This window comes from Halichoerus grypus, chromosome 4 (assembly GCF_964656455.1).
Source record: "Halichoerus grypus chromosome 4, mHalGry1.hap1.1, whole genome shotgun sequence".
NCBI classification, from domain to species: domain Eukaryota; kingdom Metazoa; phylum Chordata; class Mammalia; order Carnivora; family Phocidae; genus Halichoerus; species Halichoerus grypus.
The window spans coordinates 117249130-117266230 of NC_135715.1; the positions used below are offsets into that span (position 1 = coordinate 117249130).

A 17101-nucleotide genomic window follows, 5' to 3' on the forward strand; every position below is an offset into this window, starting at 1 on the left:
TGTTTGGTCAGAAAGCACATAATACAGCTACAGCTGAGCAACTTCCATTCATGCTAGCTCACTAAACAATGTGTATTATATAATGAATGAGCCTTTCCTCTGAACCCTTCTATTGGAAAACAGGCACTTTCTGCATAGTTTAAGCGGATCTACAAGGAGCAGTTACCCCTTGTGAGATCAAACGTGGACTGAGTAATGTATAAATCACAAACAGCTTACACTCTTAGATGCCTTGGCTACCACCCTAGTTTCTTTTTTGCTTGACAAGAAATTATATAATAAAACATAATTTCAGCTCACTCTGAACTATACAGAGAACAATCACACAGCAGCTAGCAAGCGCCCGAATGATGTTGGCTTTCAGCTCCATGTTCCCTGCGTTGCCTAAGAAATGGGGTTGGGGGGGTGAGTGGGAGGAGGGAGAGGAGGGAAGAGGGAATCAGCTATCTGTGAAGATACTTACAGCCTCGGAGTCTTCAATTCCATGCAGGTACAAATTGTCATACATGGAGGTCTGATAATCCAGAGCACCTCTGTCAAGGCAAAAATAAAATTGCTACAGGAGCCACGGCTACAGCTAAAAGACAGAAAAGGCCCGTTGGAAGGACTGCACTTGTCTCATCAATTCCCGGGATTTACCAGGCAAGATGCTATTCATTCACATCACACAGGGTGAGGTTATCCCCAGAGGCAGTCCAGCCCTGGCATTTTATCTGCCTTCCCAATACAGAGCATAAAAAAGCAAAACCCTTCCTCAACCACAGACTGGTGACTGAGCTAGGAAAGCGGCCTGTGATTGGCTCAGCTTCCCAGCTTCAGTCAGCTGAAGAGTGTTCCCTCGGAGAGTGGAGGGCACCTCAGAGCATCCTACCCAGCAAGGAGCTGCTTCCTGTTTCGCCTGCACTGTGCAGTTCTGCAGTCCACACTTAGCAATATCTGAGAGGCTGCTCGGAATGTCTGGAAAGGCAGACTCTTGAATACTTTAAACACGACTGCTCACCTTCTTAATTAAATTCGCAATGGGTGGGGGGAGCAAAGGAGAAATTTTATTTTCAGAGAATATTGTACAAAGACAGGCAAACAGATACGAACTCCCATCCAGCATCTGTGCTTAACAGATGCAATTTAAGTCAAATGGGCAATAAGTCATTAAAAAAAAAAAAAAAAAAAAAAAAAACACCAAGGTAAAGGAAAAATGGATACGATAAACAGATGTAAGTAAGATTTCTTGTGGGAATTTCTACTGTAGAAGTCTTCAGTGTTCTCACTGAAGTCTCTCTGCCCCACTGGCAAGAAAAGACCTCTGTGACCCAACTAGTGAAGTTTGAAAAAGAAGCCCAAAGTCTCTCAAAGGCTTTTATTTAGATGCAAAATGTTTAATGTCTTTTTAGTTTGACATTTTGAACCTGTGACAGCTAGTGTTTTCACTTAAATCCTTCATCCCCTTTCCAATACTTAGACCTTAAATATTCCTAAAGCAGCACTGATCACTTCCCAAAACCCCAACAGAAAAAGTCCACTCCCTCCACACCACAACTCGGTTTGACTTAGGACGGGTCCCACACTGGAGCCTACCTAGATACTGCTTTCTGGTCAACCAATAAGGTGCTGCAGCTTTGAAAAAGGAGAGCTCACGCTATGAGAAGGCAGCTAGCTTTGGAAAAAAGAAGTTGGTGGTGGACAAAGGACATGATCTAGAGAAGCTGCATAACTCACTGGGGTAAGCAATGACCCAGAAACTCAGAGGCTCTGAATCCAGTATCCACGTCACCATTCATTGGTTGGATGACCCTGGACCAGTCACCACCTCTACGGGCTTTAGTTTCTTCACCTGCCAAACCGAGGTAATAAAGAACTCCGAGAAAGAACTTTGAAATCTAAAGTGCAACGTAAACACTTATCAGTGACAACCCTGCTTTGTCAGCCGGAAGGCATTGGCTGCAGTTCACGGGAGCTCAGCACAGGCGTGACTGGCTGGCCGTGGACCTAGGAAATGAGGCCTGTCCTTCTAGCCAGTATCTCTGAAAAGTGTAACTCTTTTTTTTTTTTTTTTTTTAAAGATTTATTTATTTGAGAGAGCGAGAATGAGAGAGAGAGAGTACATGAGAGGGGGGAGGGTTAGAGGGAGAAGCAGGCTCCTCGCTGAGCAGGGAGCCCGATGCGGGACTCGATCCAGGGACTCCAGGATCATGACCTGAGCCGAATGCAGTCGCTTAACCAACTGAGCCACCCAGGCGCCCCTGAAAAGCATAACTCTTAAAGGGACAAACCGGAGTCACAAAAAGCAACACAAGAGCTACAGCTGTTGAGCAGAGCCCAGTTCTTCCAGGTCTGCACTGACCCCCTGATGTCTTTCAATCACAGCTGCACGCCTTGGAAACGGCACCAATACTTAGTCACTTTGAAATATAAAAGATGGCAAACGGACTCATCTGTCCTTCAGAACCCCAAAATGGTAGGGTTCATATAGGATGTCATCTGTGCCTACACAGAGGGAGGACGGCAGAAGAGGATGGAGGCAACTGGCAGGATTCCAGAGAAAGAAACCCAGTGTCCGCTCTCCCTGTTGACACCTGTGTGTCCTGGAGCGAGTCACTTGCCAGGCTGACCCTCAGCTCTCCCCTCCATAAAGCAAGAGGACGGTGTCAAAAGATCTGGAGCCTCAAATTCTTGTATCAAATTCTATTATTATAATTAACTACAGCCATATGATATTTTAGCCAGAATCCCTAGAAAATTGAGGCAAGAGGGTCTTTTCTCTCCTTAAGATTTTCTGGATCATTTCCTTACTTTACCATTTCAATTGAGAGTGTAGATATTTCCTGAGTGTCTTTAAATAGGCAACTAAATTAGGGGCAAAGCAAGAGGCAATCCACTTCCATAATCCACCCAGATGAGAGAAATTGCTCCCTCCTGGGAAAACTGGACATGGCTCAGCTCCTCTCCTCATTTCTTGGCCTTGGAGTGCTCCTGGCAGCTAATGTGAGGGTCCAAAGGAAGTTTTTAAGGAGCAGAGGTTCATTCAGGGATATACTAATACATGCACTAAGCAAGTGGGACATCAGGAGGGAGGCCACTGGATGGAGCAGAGCATCCTATAGTTACTCCCTGCTACCCTACATCCCACCTCTGCAGGACTAAGAACAGATGTGAAGCAGGTGCTGGCTGGCTTCGTCTGCTTCCCAGGACACTAAAAAAAAAAAAAAATGCTGGACTCAGAACCAAAAACTGTTAGAGGTGGGAGAACCTCAGAGGTCACCTGATCCAGCCCTCATTTTAATATCCAGAATGGTTAAATTGCTATATTGAAAACCATAATTTTTTATACTTGAATGTTCCTTCCCCACTCCCTTCTTTCTCACTTTCTTTTTTTTAAGATTTTATGAGGGGCACCTGAGTGGCACAGTCAGTTAAGCCTCTGCTTTGGTCTGGGTCATGATCCCAGGGTCCTGGGATCGAGTCCCACATCAGGCTCCCTGCTCAGCGAGGAGCCTGCTTCTCCCTCTCCTCCCTGCTCGTGCTCTCTCTTGCTATCCCTGTCGCTATCTCTGTCTCTTTCAAATAAATAAATAAAATCCTTAAAAATAAGTACATACATACATACATATATATTTTATGGGGCAACCGGGTGGCTCAGTCAGTTGAGCGTCCGACTCTTGGTTTCAGCTCAGATCATGATCTCAGTGTTGTGAGATCGAGCCCCATGTCGAGCAAGCCCAGCGATCAGCGTGGAGTCTGCTTGTCCCTCTCCCTCTGCTTCCCCCTCGACCCCGCTCACGGTCTCTCTCTCAAATAAATAAATAAGTAAAATCTTCAAAAAAAAAAAAAAAGATTTTCTTTTTAAGTAATGTCTACACCCAAAGCGGGGCTTAATCCTACAACCCCGAGATCAAGAGCCACAAGCTCTACCAACTGAGCCAGCCAGGTGCCCCTCCCCACTCCCTTCTTGATGGGGTTTTCAAGAAAAGGGAGGAGAAGCAGTGGGCATGTTCCCAGGAGGAATTTGGTAAAATAGAAGAAGGTCATTTTGGTGGGAAAACCCCTATCTCTTCCTACTTTCGTTCTAAAAACAAGAGAAAACCAGTGAAGAGACTTGGGAGTCTCCCCTAGGATTTAGATCTACACAGAATAAGCACTGCACCTGCAAGTCATCTAAAGGCTTCACCCAGTCCCCAGGCTAACCCTAGAGTTCCAGAGGAACCCTACAGAGAGATTCATTCTGGACTTCCCCTAGAGGAACTCTGAGGAATTTCTAGAAAAATGAACTCTTGACTCCAAGACAATTTGGAACTGACCATCTCTGTCCAAGATTCTCTGAACTGAGAACGAGCTGAGAAGTAGTGAGAGGTCCCTGGGAGCCTCCTGGGCTTGTTTCAGATCATCTCAAGTCCCTAGCTTTTGGTAAAAGGGCCTTGGGATTCCAGCAGGTCTAAGTTCTGAGGGCCCAATTTCAAATCTCACTGTAGCAAGGGGTGAAAAACAGCCGAGGGACTGGCACCCCCTTGGTTTGGACTTGAAGAGTTCTCCAGTTAAATGACTGGTTGAGCACATGAAAGAGAAACCACCCCACCCCCAGTCTGCTTCTACATCAGGCTACAGCGAGAACAAGTCTGAAAACCTTGTGGCTCATCTTGTGTTGGTGTTTCCATAACACACCTACCTCTCATACTGAGAAGCCTCCAAAACTGCATAGCCCCAAAAAAGACTGCCTCCCATTTTGAGGCTGCTCTGCTGAACGTGCGTCTCACCCAATTCCATTCAAGTCACTTCTCGTTACGATCAACAGTTCAAAGTCAAAAGGCCTTAAGAAAAGGCATTGCCTGTATAATTCTATTTTGTAAAGGACCCATGATTCCTGGTATGGAGGTAGTTCTTACAACTTGCCAAATGTCTCAACTGAGCTCAATTCAGTGGAGGAAATGTTATGGTCCTCAAAAAAATCAGGAAAGCTCTCTTTGGTATCTCAAGGCAAGAGTTTGGTTTTTTGTTGGCTTCAAACTTAGCAACATGGAATTCCTTTTCCTTACCTGGGCTGGGCTTTGTGGTCCAACAAACCCATGGAATTGGCATTGGAATATAAGGGACAAGCATTTCTCCTTTCTACTTGTTTGGGAAGGGAGGGGAAGAGGGAGAAAAAATCCAAGAGCCAGTGCAGATTCGCTCTAAGTTCTAGATAGCCACGAACAAGACAACTGGCATAGATTTGGAAGCAGAAGGGAATTTGCTATCCGATTTTCCAACCAGATTTCTCCAGAATTTAACTTTTCTAAGCCAGTTCAGTTATATGTTCTACAGCAGGACTCTGGGAGGTCAGGGGAAAGATTCTCACTGGCTCTCTGTGGGCTTAGGCGCAAGCCCAAGGCCTTTGCTTGCCAATTCAGCCTTGGGGTTGTTTGCTTTTTTTGTTTAAGTTTTACGAAGTGAACACAGTGTGCTGGATGATCTTCTTCCTCTTCTGCTCTGCAAGTATTAGTCCACTCCTTTACTTCTAGAATGTGCGGCACTGCAAGCATTAATATCGTAACCCCCGTTTCCTCCCTGATGTGCTGCAGACAGGTGGTACCCGCAGAGCAGACAAAGGAATGAAAACAAAACAAAATAAAACAAAACACTACAATTGATGTCCCTTTTAGTAGTTTTCGGAGTTTGAATTTAGACCTTACGATCCAGGGAGGCAGGTGCTGGAGTCTCTCTGGGCCTCGTCTCTAACATGGAGATAATAATAGTTCTGAACTTAATGAGTTAATATATGAAGGGCACATGGAAAGTGCCTGGCACATGAGAAGGCAGAAAGAATTGGCCTTTTCATTTTTGAAGAGAAGTAGTATGGAATCAGGGCCTCACCCAGCTCCTAGGCCCCCCCAGTACAATGCCATTTGTGGGAAGGGTATTCCCAGGCATAGTGTGAGAGGAATGCTATGGAACAGGGTGGTTAGGAGCAGGGACTCCTAAGCCAGGCTGCCCGAGTATCCCCCCTGTGTCACTTCCCAGCTGGATAACACTCAGCAAGCTATGTTGCCTTTCTGTGCCTCTCCTTCCTCATTTATAAAAGGAGGATTCTCCTAAGATGATCATGCAGATTAAGAGCCTTGATAGAAGAGAGTGCTCAGAATGGTGCCTGGTGGACACTCAGTGCTCCCCAAGTATCAACTGCTTCTTTAAGTCCCGGCCCGAAGCCCTGGTGCTCTTTGCCTCTGGGGTGGGATTCCTCACGCCTGCCCCGAATGCTGGCCTGGTCCTCTCTATCCCCACCTGGGGCCCCAGTTTCAGCCAGCAGAGCTGAAATCAGCATCCTGCCTCCTGTTGACCTACTTAACTTCATGCCAGCCTCCTCCCGGCAGCCCACCTGCTTCATCTGGCCAGGCTGCCTGCGCCTTATGCTGAAGCTGGCACACACGCCCAGGCCTCCTCAGCCTGGCAACACCTCGACCCTTCAGCCACCACGCTGAACTCCCCATTTTTCCCGTGAGCCCCAGCCCACGAGATACCCACGAGATACCCACACTCCTGGACTGGACTCCTGGACACCCAGCACTCTCACACTGGCCTTACCAAGGGCCTGGCCTCTTGCCAAACTAGAATTCTGACCTCCATCACCCCCACCAGCCACTCCTGGACTGCCCCAGCCTGTCACCCGCCGCTGCCAAGAAAAGGTCCCCATGAAAACCCTGTAACGCCTGCCACTCCTGCTTCTTACCAAGGAGGCAAAAGCAGCATGAGAGAGACACACGGAGAGAGACAGAAAACCCGAGAGACACTCAGAGTAAGAATGAATATATGGACTAGCTCCCTTCCTCCCTGCCATTCTGGATGGCTCCAGGAAAAAATAATACTTCATAATTCATAAAAGAGTGAGTGTAAGTAAGGTAGGAAATTCCCCTGGCCTATTCAACTCGACAGAAAATGACAGATCTCTCCCTGTGATTGACATATTACTCAGAAGTCTCTCACTTCCCAAAATTTCTGGTAAAAAAATGCCAATCTCTTGGCAAAAACATTCCATACAACCACAATTTTCATTAACGCTATGGAACTTTATCTTCCACGCGTCTCCAAAATGAACTGAGCAGACCTGTCCAGTTGGCCCCTCACCGTCACCAGAACATCAGTTAGCTAATATTGTTCATGCTAATATCACAACTACAGCTTTCCAAATGCCGCCTGCTCTGCACTCCGGTAGAGGCTGGTAACTTGGTATCAGCAGGACAGGACTGCATCCTCCGGGAAGCTGACCGAGGGATGGGCCATAGCAATACCAGAAATCCCGGAGACAGAAACGGAGCCAAGGAAGTGGCTGCCATCATAGCTGAACGGTAATCTGATTCCTTTATCGGCAAAGCTTCAGCAGGGGTGAGAAGCAGGAAAGGGGGGAGGAAGGGCTCCATCTCCCCCACGCAGCAGGGCAGAAATGAATCAGTCACCAACCTACTACACGGTTTGGGCAAACCATTTCTCACGGTTCCTAATTTGCAATAAGGGGTAAACATTAGTTGAGGGTTGTTTTTTTTTTTTATGTAAAATTTGTGAAGTTTTATTTTCTATATTGTTACTACTTTTAGGCAGAAATTCGTGTTTTTGCCTCCCAGAAGGAGTTTTTCTCTCTGATTTGATAACACAGTTCATGTACAGATCCATTTGGCCATCAAATAACACCCAAAAATGTCTCCTGGGTACATAATCTGTCCTCCAAATAAAACTTAGATTGTGTCAGATCTTATCTGAAATTTTCCAAGGCTTCCTGTTGCTCTTAAGATAAAGACCTAAATCTTTAACTTGGTCTAGGCTGGCCTCGACGTTTCTCTTCTGGCATCCCTCATTTTGCAATCCCGTCCCCTTCACTCTCTTCCCTACAGCCAGCCCGGTCTTCCTGGACACATCACACACCCTCCCACCGCCCTGCTTTGTCTATTCTGAGCCCTTTGCCTGGAACCCTACACCTTCTCCCACCTCACCCTCCATGGATAAGCATTAGTGAGACTGATGAATTAATACCTTTCTCCAGAACGGGAGTTCTATGGGAAGAGGAATCATGTAGCTTCTTACTCACCATTAGATCCTCACAGCCTAGCACAGAGCCTTGCACATAGATGGTTTTCAACAAATATGTGAACAATTCATGATGGCCCTGAAATCCTTGGCTGCTTCTGCACTTTGGCTACCAAAACAGTGTACTGACTAACAAACAAACATAAAGCTTACAAAATGAAATGTGAATATTTTCTGAAGATAAGAAAACTCAGAACCTGAGCATCCCTAGAGAGTCCACACCAAACTGTCTTCATGCCCTGACTGGGAGAGCAGTCCTGTTCAGATTTAGATTCTTACAAACTAAATAACCTAGGTATGACATACTGGTATTATTTTAACAATATCTTCATTTCAAAGAAAACAATTTACGATGTGCTGATAATTTGGGGGTGGGAGGTGAAGGTGAAGGAGAAAAGACTCCACGATCATTCATACCTTCAGAACCTTGCACAGGATATTCATATTGTCTGGGAGGTCTCCTCCACTATGTCGCACTCCACCCTCGACTTTTTGTATTTGGTGAATTCATTCTTTCTTTAAGATCCAATGTAAATGTCATGAAGACCTTCCCCAACTCCCTTAGACATTAAACACTCCTTCCTCTATATTCTGTCCTCCTCTACCTCCACTAATGGGCCTACTACATGACAGTGTACTCTGTCCAATAAACCTGCTTCTTCCACTACAAGATGAACAACTAAAGAACAAGAACCATGTCTTACTCAGTTTTGTACCCAAATGCTTCATGCCATAGAACATCTTCAATAAATACTGGTTGCAGGAACTAAATAACACACATGAAAAGAAAATCCCCATTTTGGGCTCTAATGTCACAGTCTCCATCATAACCCATGCAGCCTAGGTGAGTAGATGTTTGAAATCTTAAGGGAGTCAAAAGAGAAGGGAATGAGCCAGGAATCTGTGAGGTCAATTTTAATTTTAAGGCTGCTGTGGATTTAGAAAACAAGCCCCCAAAATGGAAAGGAGAGTCAGGAACCCAGGTCTGAGATGGACTTAGGTCAGCTAAAGGGGCTTTTCTTGTAAGGAATCTACGAGCAAAGGGGATATTGGTGTATGATGGATGAATAGTAGTATTAGGGTCCTGGGATGTTTCCTAAAACTTTGTTGCCTCAGAACGTATTTTTGAAGAAATACCTACTTCCCTTTGGAAAAAAGTACCAGACCGTGTATCTTTCAAGGGCAGAAACTATGTCTTTTTCATCATGTAAATAGGAGTTAGACCCCTGTCTGATCCAATACCTACCACAATAACTGGAAAATACAAGTTCAATGACTACACTGGAAAAAGCTGAGTAAGCAAGTATGATATAAGGTGACCTCCACAATACAACATAGCCCTGAGGGGACCATGATCTCAAGTTCTATCGTATCTCATGCAGCCTCAGACACTAAGCATACTACAACTTCAACAGGGCAGTAGGAAAATCTGACCAACGCCCAAATACTAAGCTTGGAGTAGCAATGCTCATTCTAGATCCCACCTGAAGTAGACCTAGAACTTTTAAATTACTGCTGGACTTGAATAGGATTATCTCAGGCAATAGATTGGTCTTAGGCTTCAGGTTGATGGTTTTCGGTTTCTGCAACTCAGTGAACAGTAAGGAGAGAATGGTGGTTTTGGTGCATGCTGCTGACTTTAGCCAAGATGACTAAAAGCCCTAGTATCCATTCTCCTATTCTTCCTTTTAGCAATTAATCGCATTCCACCCCCAATTTTAGCAAGGCATATGACTCTCCAACTAGAAACTACATTTCACAGCCTCCCTTCCAGCTACATGTGATCCTGTTCTTGCCAACAGAATGTAAGTGAAAGTAATGCATCCAACTTATACATCACATATCCTGACACATCACAACTTACACGTGTCCTTGAAAGGATACTGATTGCCCACCACATGCTCTCTTCCTCATTCTTTTTTTTTTTTTACCCCTATGTTCGCTTCTTTTTTTTTTTAATTTTTTTATTGTTATGTTAATCCCCATACATTACATCATTAGTTTTAGATATAGTGTTCCATGATTCATTGTTTGTGCATAACACCCAGTGCTCCATGCAAAACGTGCCCTCCTCAATACCCATCACCAGGCTAACCCATCCTCCCACCCCCCTCCCCTCTAGAACCCTCAGTTTGTTTTTCAGAGTCCATCGTCTCTCATGGTTCTTCTGCTCTCTTCCTCATTCTTTTGGATGTGGTGCTGACGAACCAATTTCCACCACACAGATGGAGGATGAAGAGTAATAAGGCTAGAGAAGCTTGAGGCAGTAAATGAACTGTGGAGAGTCCTACCTCTGCTGTCCTGGACTTGCTCTCCTGCCCTGTGGAGTGAAAAAGAAAGACACCTCCATCTTATTTAGGCATCTTTACTTGGAGGTCTCTTTGTTGAAGCAGCTTAGGCTAACTAATCCCAGGTGCAAAAGTAACTAAAATATACATGCTACTAGAGTGGGAACAAGGCAACCAGAAAAAGATGTTCAGAACTGGGCTCAGAAAAAGACACCTCACTAGGTTATGTCATTTCTACTAACTCTTCTTTCACAAAATGCTAACAAAACCAAAATGGTGGTCAGTTATAGCAATCCCCACCCCATCCCCTCCACCCCCTTTAGAGCCAGAACATTGTTATATAAGTTTTTAGCCACAATAAGCCTGTTTATTTTCTGAAACCAAGGATAGGGACAAAAACAAAATATTGGTAAACTAAAAACACATAAATTGCCAACTGCATACTGCTTTTTCAAAGCCCAAATGATTTTTTAAAAATTTTCAACTTGGGGTGCCTGGGTGGCTCAGTTGGTTAAGCTTCTGCCTCCTGCTCAGAACCCTGGGATCAAGCCCCAAGTCAGGCTCCCTGCTCAGCAAGGTGTTTGCTTCTCCCTCTGCCCCTCCCCTGACTCTTGTGCTCTCGCTCTCTCTCAAAAAATAAATAAAATCTTAAAAAAAATTTTCAACCCTACTGAGTTTTTGAATACCAGTAGATCACTACAAAGAGAAAATTATTCGCCACCTTTTAGCAAAGTCCATAAGGATTTCCTGAAGATTTGAATTTTCAATAGAATTTCTCTTAGTTCCCAATCTGTTTGGTCATTTCCTTTGCAGTACTGGATGGAAAATTAGTTGGAGCACTAAGTCCAAAGCCTTTCCCCAAGAGGCACAAATGGAAACAAGCTGAGCTACTTGATCTAAATTCCAATTCTCAGAAGTGATTCTTGCATCAAATATTCAAAAAAATAACAGTCATCTCCATAGAAAATAGTATAAATTTTGGGACAAACAGCAAAAATAATGTATGTACATTTGTATTGATAGAAAACAGGAGAATAAAAAAAATTAATAATCCCTTATATCTGTAGGCATGTCTCATAAATCCAAAAGCATAAAGAAACTTAGCATAAAGATTTTGGAAACACACACACACACACACACACACACACACACAGTACTGGCCTTTGCAAAGTTGTTTGGCAATGCATTTTTCCTAATAACAGAAAGTGATTTCTCAAATATTAAGAAAGATAGATTGAAAATTAAAAATAGCAATATCCAGAGGCTTCCTGGCTAGTGCCTGGAAGAGCATGGGACTCTTAACCTTGGGATCATGAGTTTGAGCCCCACATTAGGTGTAGCGATTATTAAAAAAATAAATAAATAAATTTTAAAAATTAGCAATATCCAAAAAATATTTAGGTGCCATGTACCTTACCGCACATGAAACTCACCGCATTTCTGAAGCATGTGTAAACAGCGAAAGTTATAAGTACTACTTGACCCTCTGGTCTTGTGTACCTCAGAAATCTGTTCTCCTAAACTGAGAAAGGCAATAGTATTACAATTTTTCATAAAGAGTAGTTTAAAACAAATTATTTCTAATAGTTCCTCTAAGTAACTCTTTAACACCCAATCAGCTCTAACTAAATATAAAACACTACAAGATAGTAAACTAATAACCAGTCAGTCTGGAAATAATATCAAATCATAAGGTTCCCTGGGTTTCTTGGGCTTCTCTAACCATCCATTTAAACCTATGGATCACATAAACATGGAAGGACTGTTTCAACAAATTTGGATATGTTAACATACAATGAAAGAGATATAAATAGACACCAATAGTTGATTCCAGAAAATGGGGGAAATTCATAAACACATTGCTCTCAAAGTACTATCAGCAGGCATTAGGAAAAGGAGTACTATTAGTAAGTGTTCAGATTTACCTAACTTAGCAAGAAATTATGAGCTTTTTCCTACAAGATACCTTTAAAACTTGCCATCAAAGTCTTGAACTAAAAGACTAAAGACAATGTCAGGCAGATGGCCTTTGGGCCTCAACTAATAAAGGTTTACTTTTAAAAAAGATTATCTGCTAAAATATTAAGACATTAACCAACAGCAATTTTGGAAATCATTACCTTATCTGCCATCAAGCAAATCAACTACTAAAAGTTGGGGGAGAAGAAGAAAGGCCCAGTAGGGGAAAGGATGATCAAGCTAACTTCATAGTAAGTAGAGGTCATTTATTTCCTTCCACATTCTGCTCTTGTTGGTTGTGTTTACTTCATTTTGAACCTTATACTTGATGAATATAAAGCAACTAGAATGATCTGAAGAGTTAGAAATCATGGGGAAATTTCCTAACTCCACATAGCTCTGAAACCATAAACGAAGAGAATAAATATATTTTTCATTATATTTGCCTTCCATCTTCTTGTTTACTGCCGTGTCTGTATCTTTCTTGTCCTTACTTGAGCCTTATTTCATCCACTCACTACACTTTCCCCAAAACATGTGCTTACGATCCAGCTTCCTACTGCTTCTTATGCTTGAAACCAACTTAAGCATTTTTCTAGTCTACTGAAATTTCCCACAAATCTCCCCTTTAGAGATCAACTCTCCACTTTAAAATGAGATCTTTCACAGCCAAACAAAAAATTTTTGTTTTTCCAACATTTCCAAGGAGTATATTTATTTTTTCTGAATAAATATACTCTTCTAAAAAGTGATATTGTAGAAAATTTGCAATAAAATTCAGAAAAGTACAAAGACAAGAAGAAAAATCTGTAGTCTTACTGTTAAAATATGATTATTGTTACTACTTTAGTGTTTGTATGCATTTTGTTTCACACTTAAAACATGTTCCTAGGGTGCCTGGGTGGCTCAGTTGGTTAAGTGTCCCACTCTTGATTTTGGTTCAGATCATGATCTCAAGGTTATGAGATCAAGCACCACATCGGGCTCCGCTCTGGTGTGAAGCCTGCTTGAGATTCTCTCTCTCTCTCTCTCTCTGCCCCTCCCCACTCTAAAAAACAAACACACACACACACACACATTCCATGTAAACTTTTGCATTCTCTTAACAATAACAGAAGTATTTTCTCCCGCATTACCAAAAACTCCTCATAATTTATTACAATTACATAATACTGCATCATATATGCAGTTCCCATTGTTTTGCTCTTGTAAATAATGCTGGAATTATAGTCGTCTGCAATTCAGATTAGTTTCTTGGGCTGACTCCCAGATATTCTTGGGTCAGAGTGTATGAACATTTTCAGCCTCCTGATCACAATGCCAAATGTTGTACAGAAAAATTTCTACCAATTTACATACCTATTAGTTAAATGTGAAATGCTAGCTCTTACTCTTACCACTAGCCATGGAGCAAGGTGGGTACCTAGGGGTCTAATTGTTTTAATCTGTTAATTTGATGTGCAAAAAGTGGCATCTCACTGACATGTTAATTTGCAGTTTTTGCTAACGAACATATATATTTACTAATAAACAAATATTTTAGCGACACTACATGTTTTCCTAAGTACAGCAAATCTACTTTCTCTGAGTGATGAAATTCCACACCTAAATAACAGATACTGTCATGTTCTTGTCTCCAGTTTCTTCTGGGAAAGTCTTATGAAAATGGCATCAAAGGCAATGGCTCTCAGCAACAGCAGAAGATCAGAATCACCTGTGGAACTTTTTAAAAATTCATTTACAGTCTAGAAACCCAAGCTCCATCATCTATATTTTCTAGAAATCCCACTGCTATTTTAGTAGGCAACTAAATGAGAAGACCACCAGGCTAGGACTGCAAAAGTCAAATATCACACCTGTCAAGTAAATAAGCAAGTGCATGCAGTTCTTCAGGGATGTGATGAAGAGTGTATGCCCTATACTCTCAATTTATTCTATGGCGTTGACCTTACATCCATAAAGCAACTTATTCACTCTGTGAGATCCACTTTTACTGGGTGACATAATATCGCCCATATCTCTTACTCTCATTTCTAAGAATTATCTTGTTTCACATGATAAGAAAGTAATCTAAATACTGATGTACCTTGTGTTTATATTCCCAGCACTTGGCAGAAGTTATTTCCACAGTAGATAGGATAAACAGCTGGTGTGTATTTCCAAAATGGCACTTCTTCCAACTCAAGGAGAGCTTCTGCCTGTATTCTATGGGCCAGGGATAAGTGTTCATACTATTTATTGATTTATGGTGATGTTTATCAAAATAAGAAATCTCAGCTAACCCTTAGACCCACCCCAATTCCACTCCCATCTCTAAACAACCAGTTATTCCCCTTGAACACTATTAAGCACCACAGTGGGACAGTTTGTGGACATGGATACTGGTGTCACATGGCTCAGCATAGTCATAACCTGACATAACCTGGGCTTAGAAAGTGCCCTGATCTTACTCTCAGAACTAGGTTAGCTAACACTCTCATGGGGGAAAATATGAGGGGAAAAAAGAAGATTTGATGTCAGAAAGAAAAATGTCCTCCATGTCAACTCTAGTAAATCCCTTTGGGCTGGAATGTACTAGCATAAGAACAGCCTGGGCCCAATCAGACTCTCCTAGCACTGCCTGGATCTCAGTGCCCCATTTAGCATAATCCCCTACTGGGGGGAATCCCAATTTGGGGATCCCAAATTGAATAGTAATCAATCATCAGCACAAGAAGTTCTGCAAGAATTGTTTCAGAGATTATTTTTTTCCTTTGTAGGTGCTAAAAGTGGTCATCTTGTACCACCACAGAGAGACCATTCTGGAAGGAAGAGATGGAAGGGTAGTACCAGCTAAAGTGCTAAAAACCAGTACTTACTCTGTTGGGTCAAAATTGTCATGTCCTTGACAAATCCGTAAGTGGAAAATTCACTCCGATTTTCCAACAAAAAAAAGTAATGGACAGATTTTCAAAATTAGGTAAAATATGAGTCCAGATGAAGTATTTTATCTGTTCTGCAGATAAATTCCCCCAAGTATCAGCATTATCATGCCAACCACCTTGGGCTCTTGGTACAAATTAACTGACAACAACGGACAGGCTATTTGAACTTCAAAAATTAAATCTTTATATGGCAACGAATATTCTTTATGGTTTACTACTGCAGCTCAGGGGGGGTGCCTCAATCTCTTGGCTTGGTTGAGTTCAGAGAAGCGAAGTGAACACTCTGTTTCATTCTACTCATCTCTCTCCAGGGGCTCTTTTGCCTGCCTTTGGATTGTTCCTGCCATGAATATCACCCTCAAAAAAGCCTCAGGACAGAAAAGCTTGGGAGGACACTGAGTATAATAAGCTGTGATGAAGCATCTAAAATAAAGGGACTTTTGTTGATGTTTTGAACTAAGTAAAAGAAAAAAAAAGCATTAACAAGTGCACTAAACTTGGTGACTGGAATTAGCAAACCAGGACACATATACAAAAGTGTATTCACGAGGTCACACGTTCACACCTAGGCACTTAGCTGTGTGTCACTGTAAATCACCACGCCAGCACATTCCCTCCTCTTCATTTTTTTTATTTTTCTAAATTTAGTGCCATTACAAATGCTGTTAACTCAGATAACTTAGAATCTATGCACAGGAGAGTGAATCACAGTTTCCATGAGATCCACCAATTTAAATGTCTTCCCTTTTGTATATTTCCATTACCAATGACACTATCTCAATCATTACGTGTCATTTTTCTGGTGTTCATTCTTGAGGATTTTATACATCTGCATAAATATGCCCGAAAAATGTCTTTACATATATTCATTAGAGATTGTACCCCTCCTTTTGAAAATTTGATCTCATGAAATGATTTTTATATTCCCTTGTTATTACCAAAAAATTTATTACCAAATCAAATACAATTTTTTCAAAAGATCCTGTTTGAGATGAGGATACACTGTTAAAATAATCTAGAAATCAAAGTAAAGTAAAATCTGATTGGGAAACTGTTGCAAGTGATTGGCTATAAATTAATGTTACTGTCTATTTTTTTCTAAAAGAAGTCAAAGTGGACAACGAAAGCAAAGGGATAGACAAACCAGGCTCCCTACCTCAGAACACTGCCTCTTCTATATATTCCTTTACAGGTTGTCTCTCAGTTATTCACATTCACTTGCTCTCGGCCCTGCTGAGCTCTCGAGACCCTAAATACCTCACTCAGTACATCTGCCTTTCCTATGTTCACTTCACCCACACACTGGTGGAATCTAAAAACTTTCTCCACCCTATACCAGACTGTGTTGACAGGTCTGATTTTTTTTTATTTTCTTTTTTTTAAGATTTATTTATTTATGTGAGGGGGGAGGGGCAGAGGGAGAGGCTGAGAGAGAATCTCAAGCAGACTCCACGCAGAGCACGGAGCCCAGCTCGGGGCTCTATCTCACGACCCTGAGATCATGAGCTGAGCCGAAACCAAGAGTCAGAGGCTTAACCAACTGAGCCATCCACGCGCCCCTGATTTTTTTAAATGAGAATTATGCAGATGCATCCTCATGACCTCCACCGGTCTCTCAACACTACTTTTTAGTCCACTCGGACTGCTATAACAAAACGATATATTGGATGGCTTAAACAGCAAACATTTATTTTTCATAGTGTTGGAGAGTAGGAAGTCAAAGATCAAGGTGCCAGCAGATTTGGTGTCTGGTGAGAAGCCTCTTCCTTGTTTGCATATGGCCACCTTCTTGCCAGATTCTCACACGGCCGAGAGAGCGAGCTCTGGTGTCTCGAGGTCCTCTCCTTATTAGGCCGAGAGAGCGAGCTCTGGTGTCTCTTCCTC

General features: G+C 42.4%; 1 protein-coding gene across 5 annotated transcripts in view; it reads right to left on the reverse strand.

Moving 5' to 3' along the window:
• The window catches only part of CACNB4 (calcium voltage-gated channel auxiliary subunit beta 4), a 236566-nt gene that overhangs the window by 131872 nt on the left and 87593 nt on the right, over nucleotides 1-17101 (reverse strand). For 2 of the 5 annotated variants that reach the window (XM_078070786.1, XM_036074684.2), the window contains exon 1: nucleotides 464-785. The exons of 2 other annotated variants lie outside the window; for them this stretch is intronic. In XM_078070786.1, the coding sequence (XP_077926912.1) occupies nucleotides 464-508 (45 nt within the window). In that variant the 5' untranslated portion in view covers nucleotides 509-785. Of the gene's footprint in view, nucleotides 1-463; nucleotides 786-17101 lie in introns of those variants that run through there. One more of the 5 variants, XM_036074683.2, reaches the window with a different exon arrangement.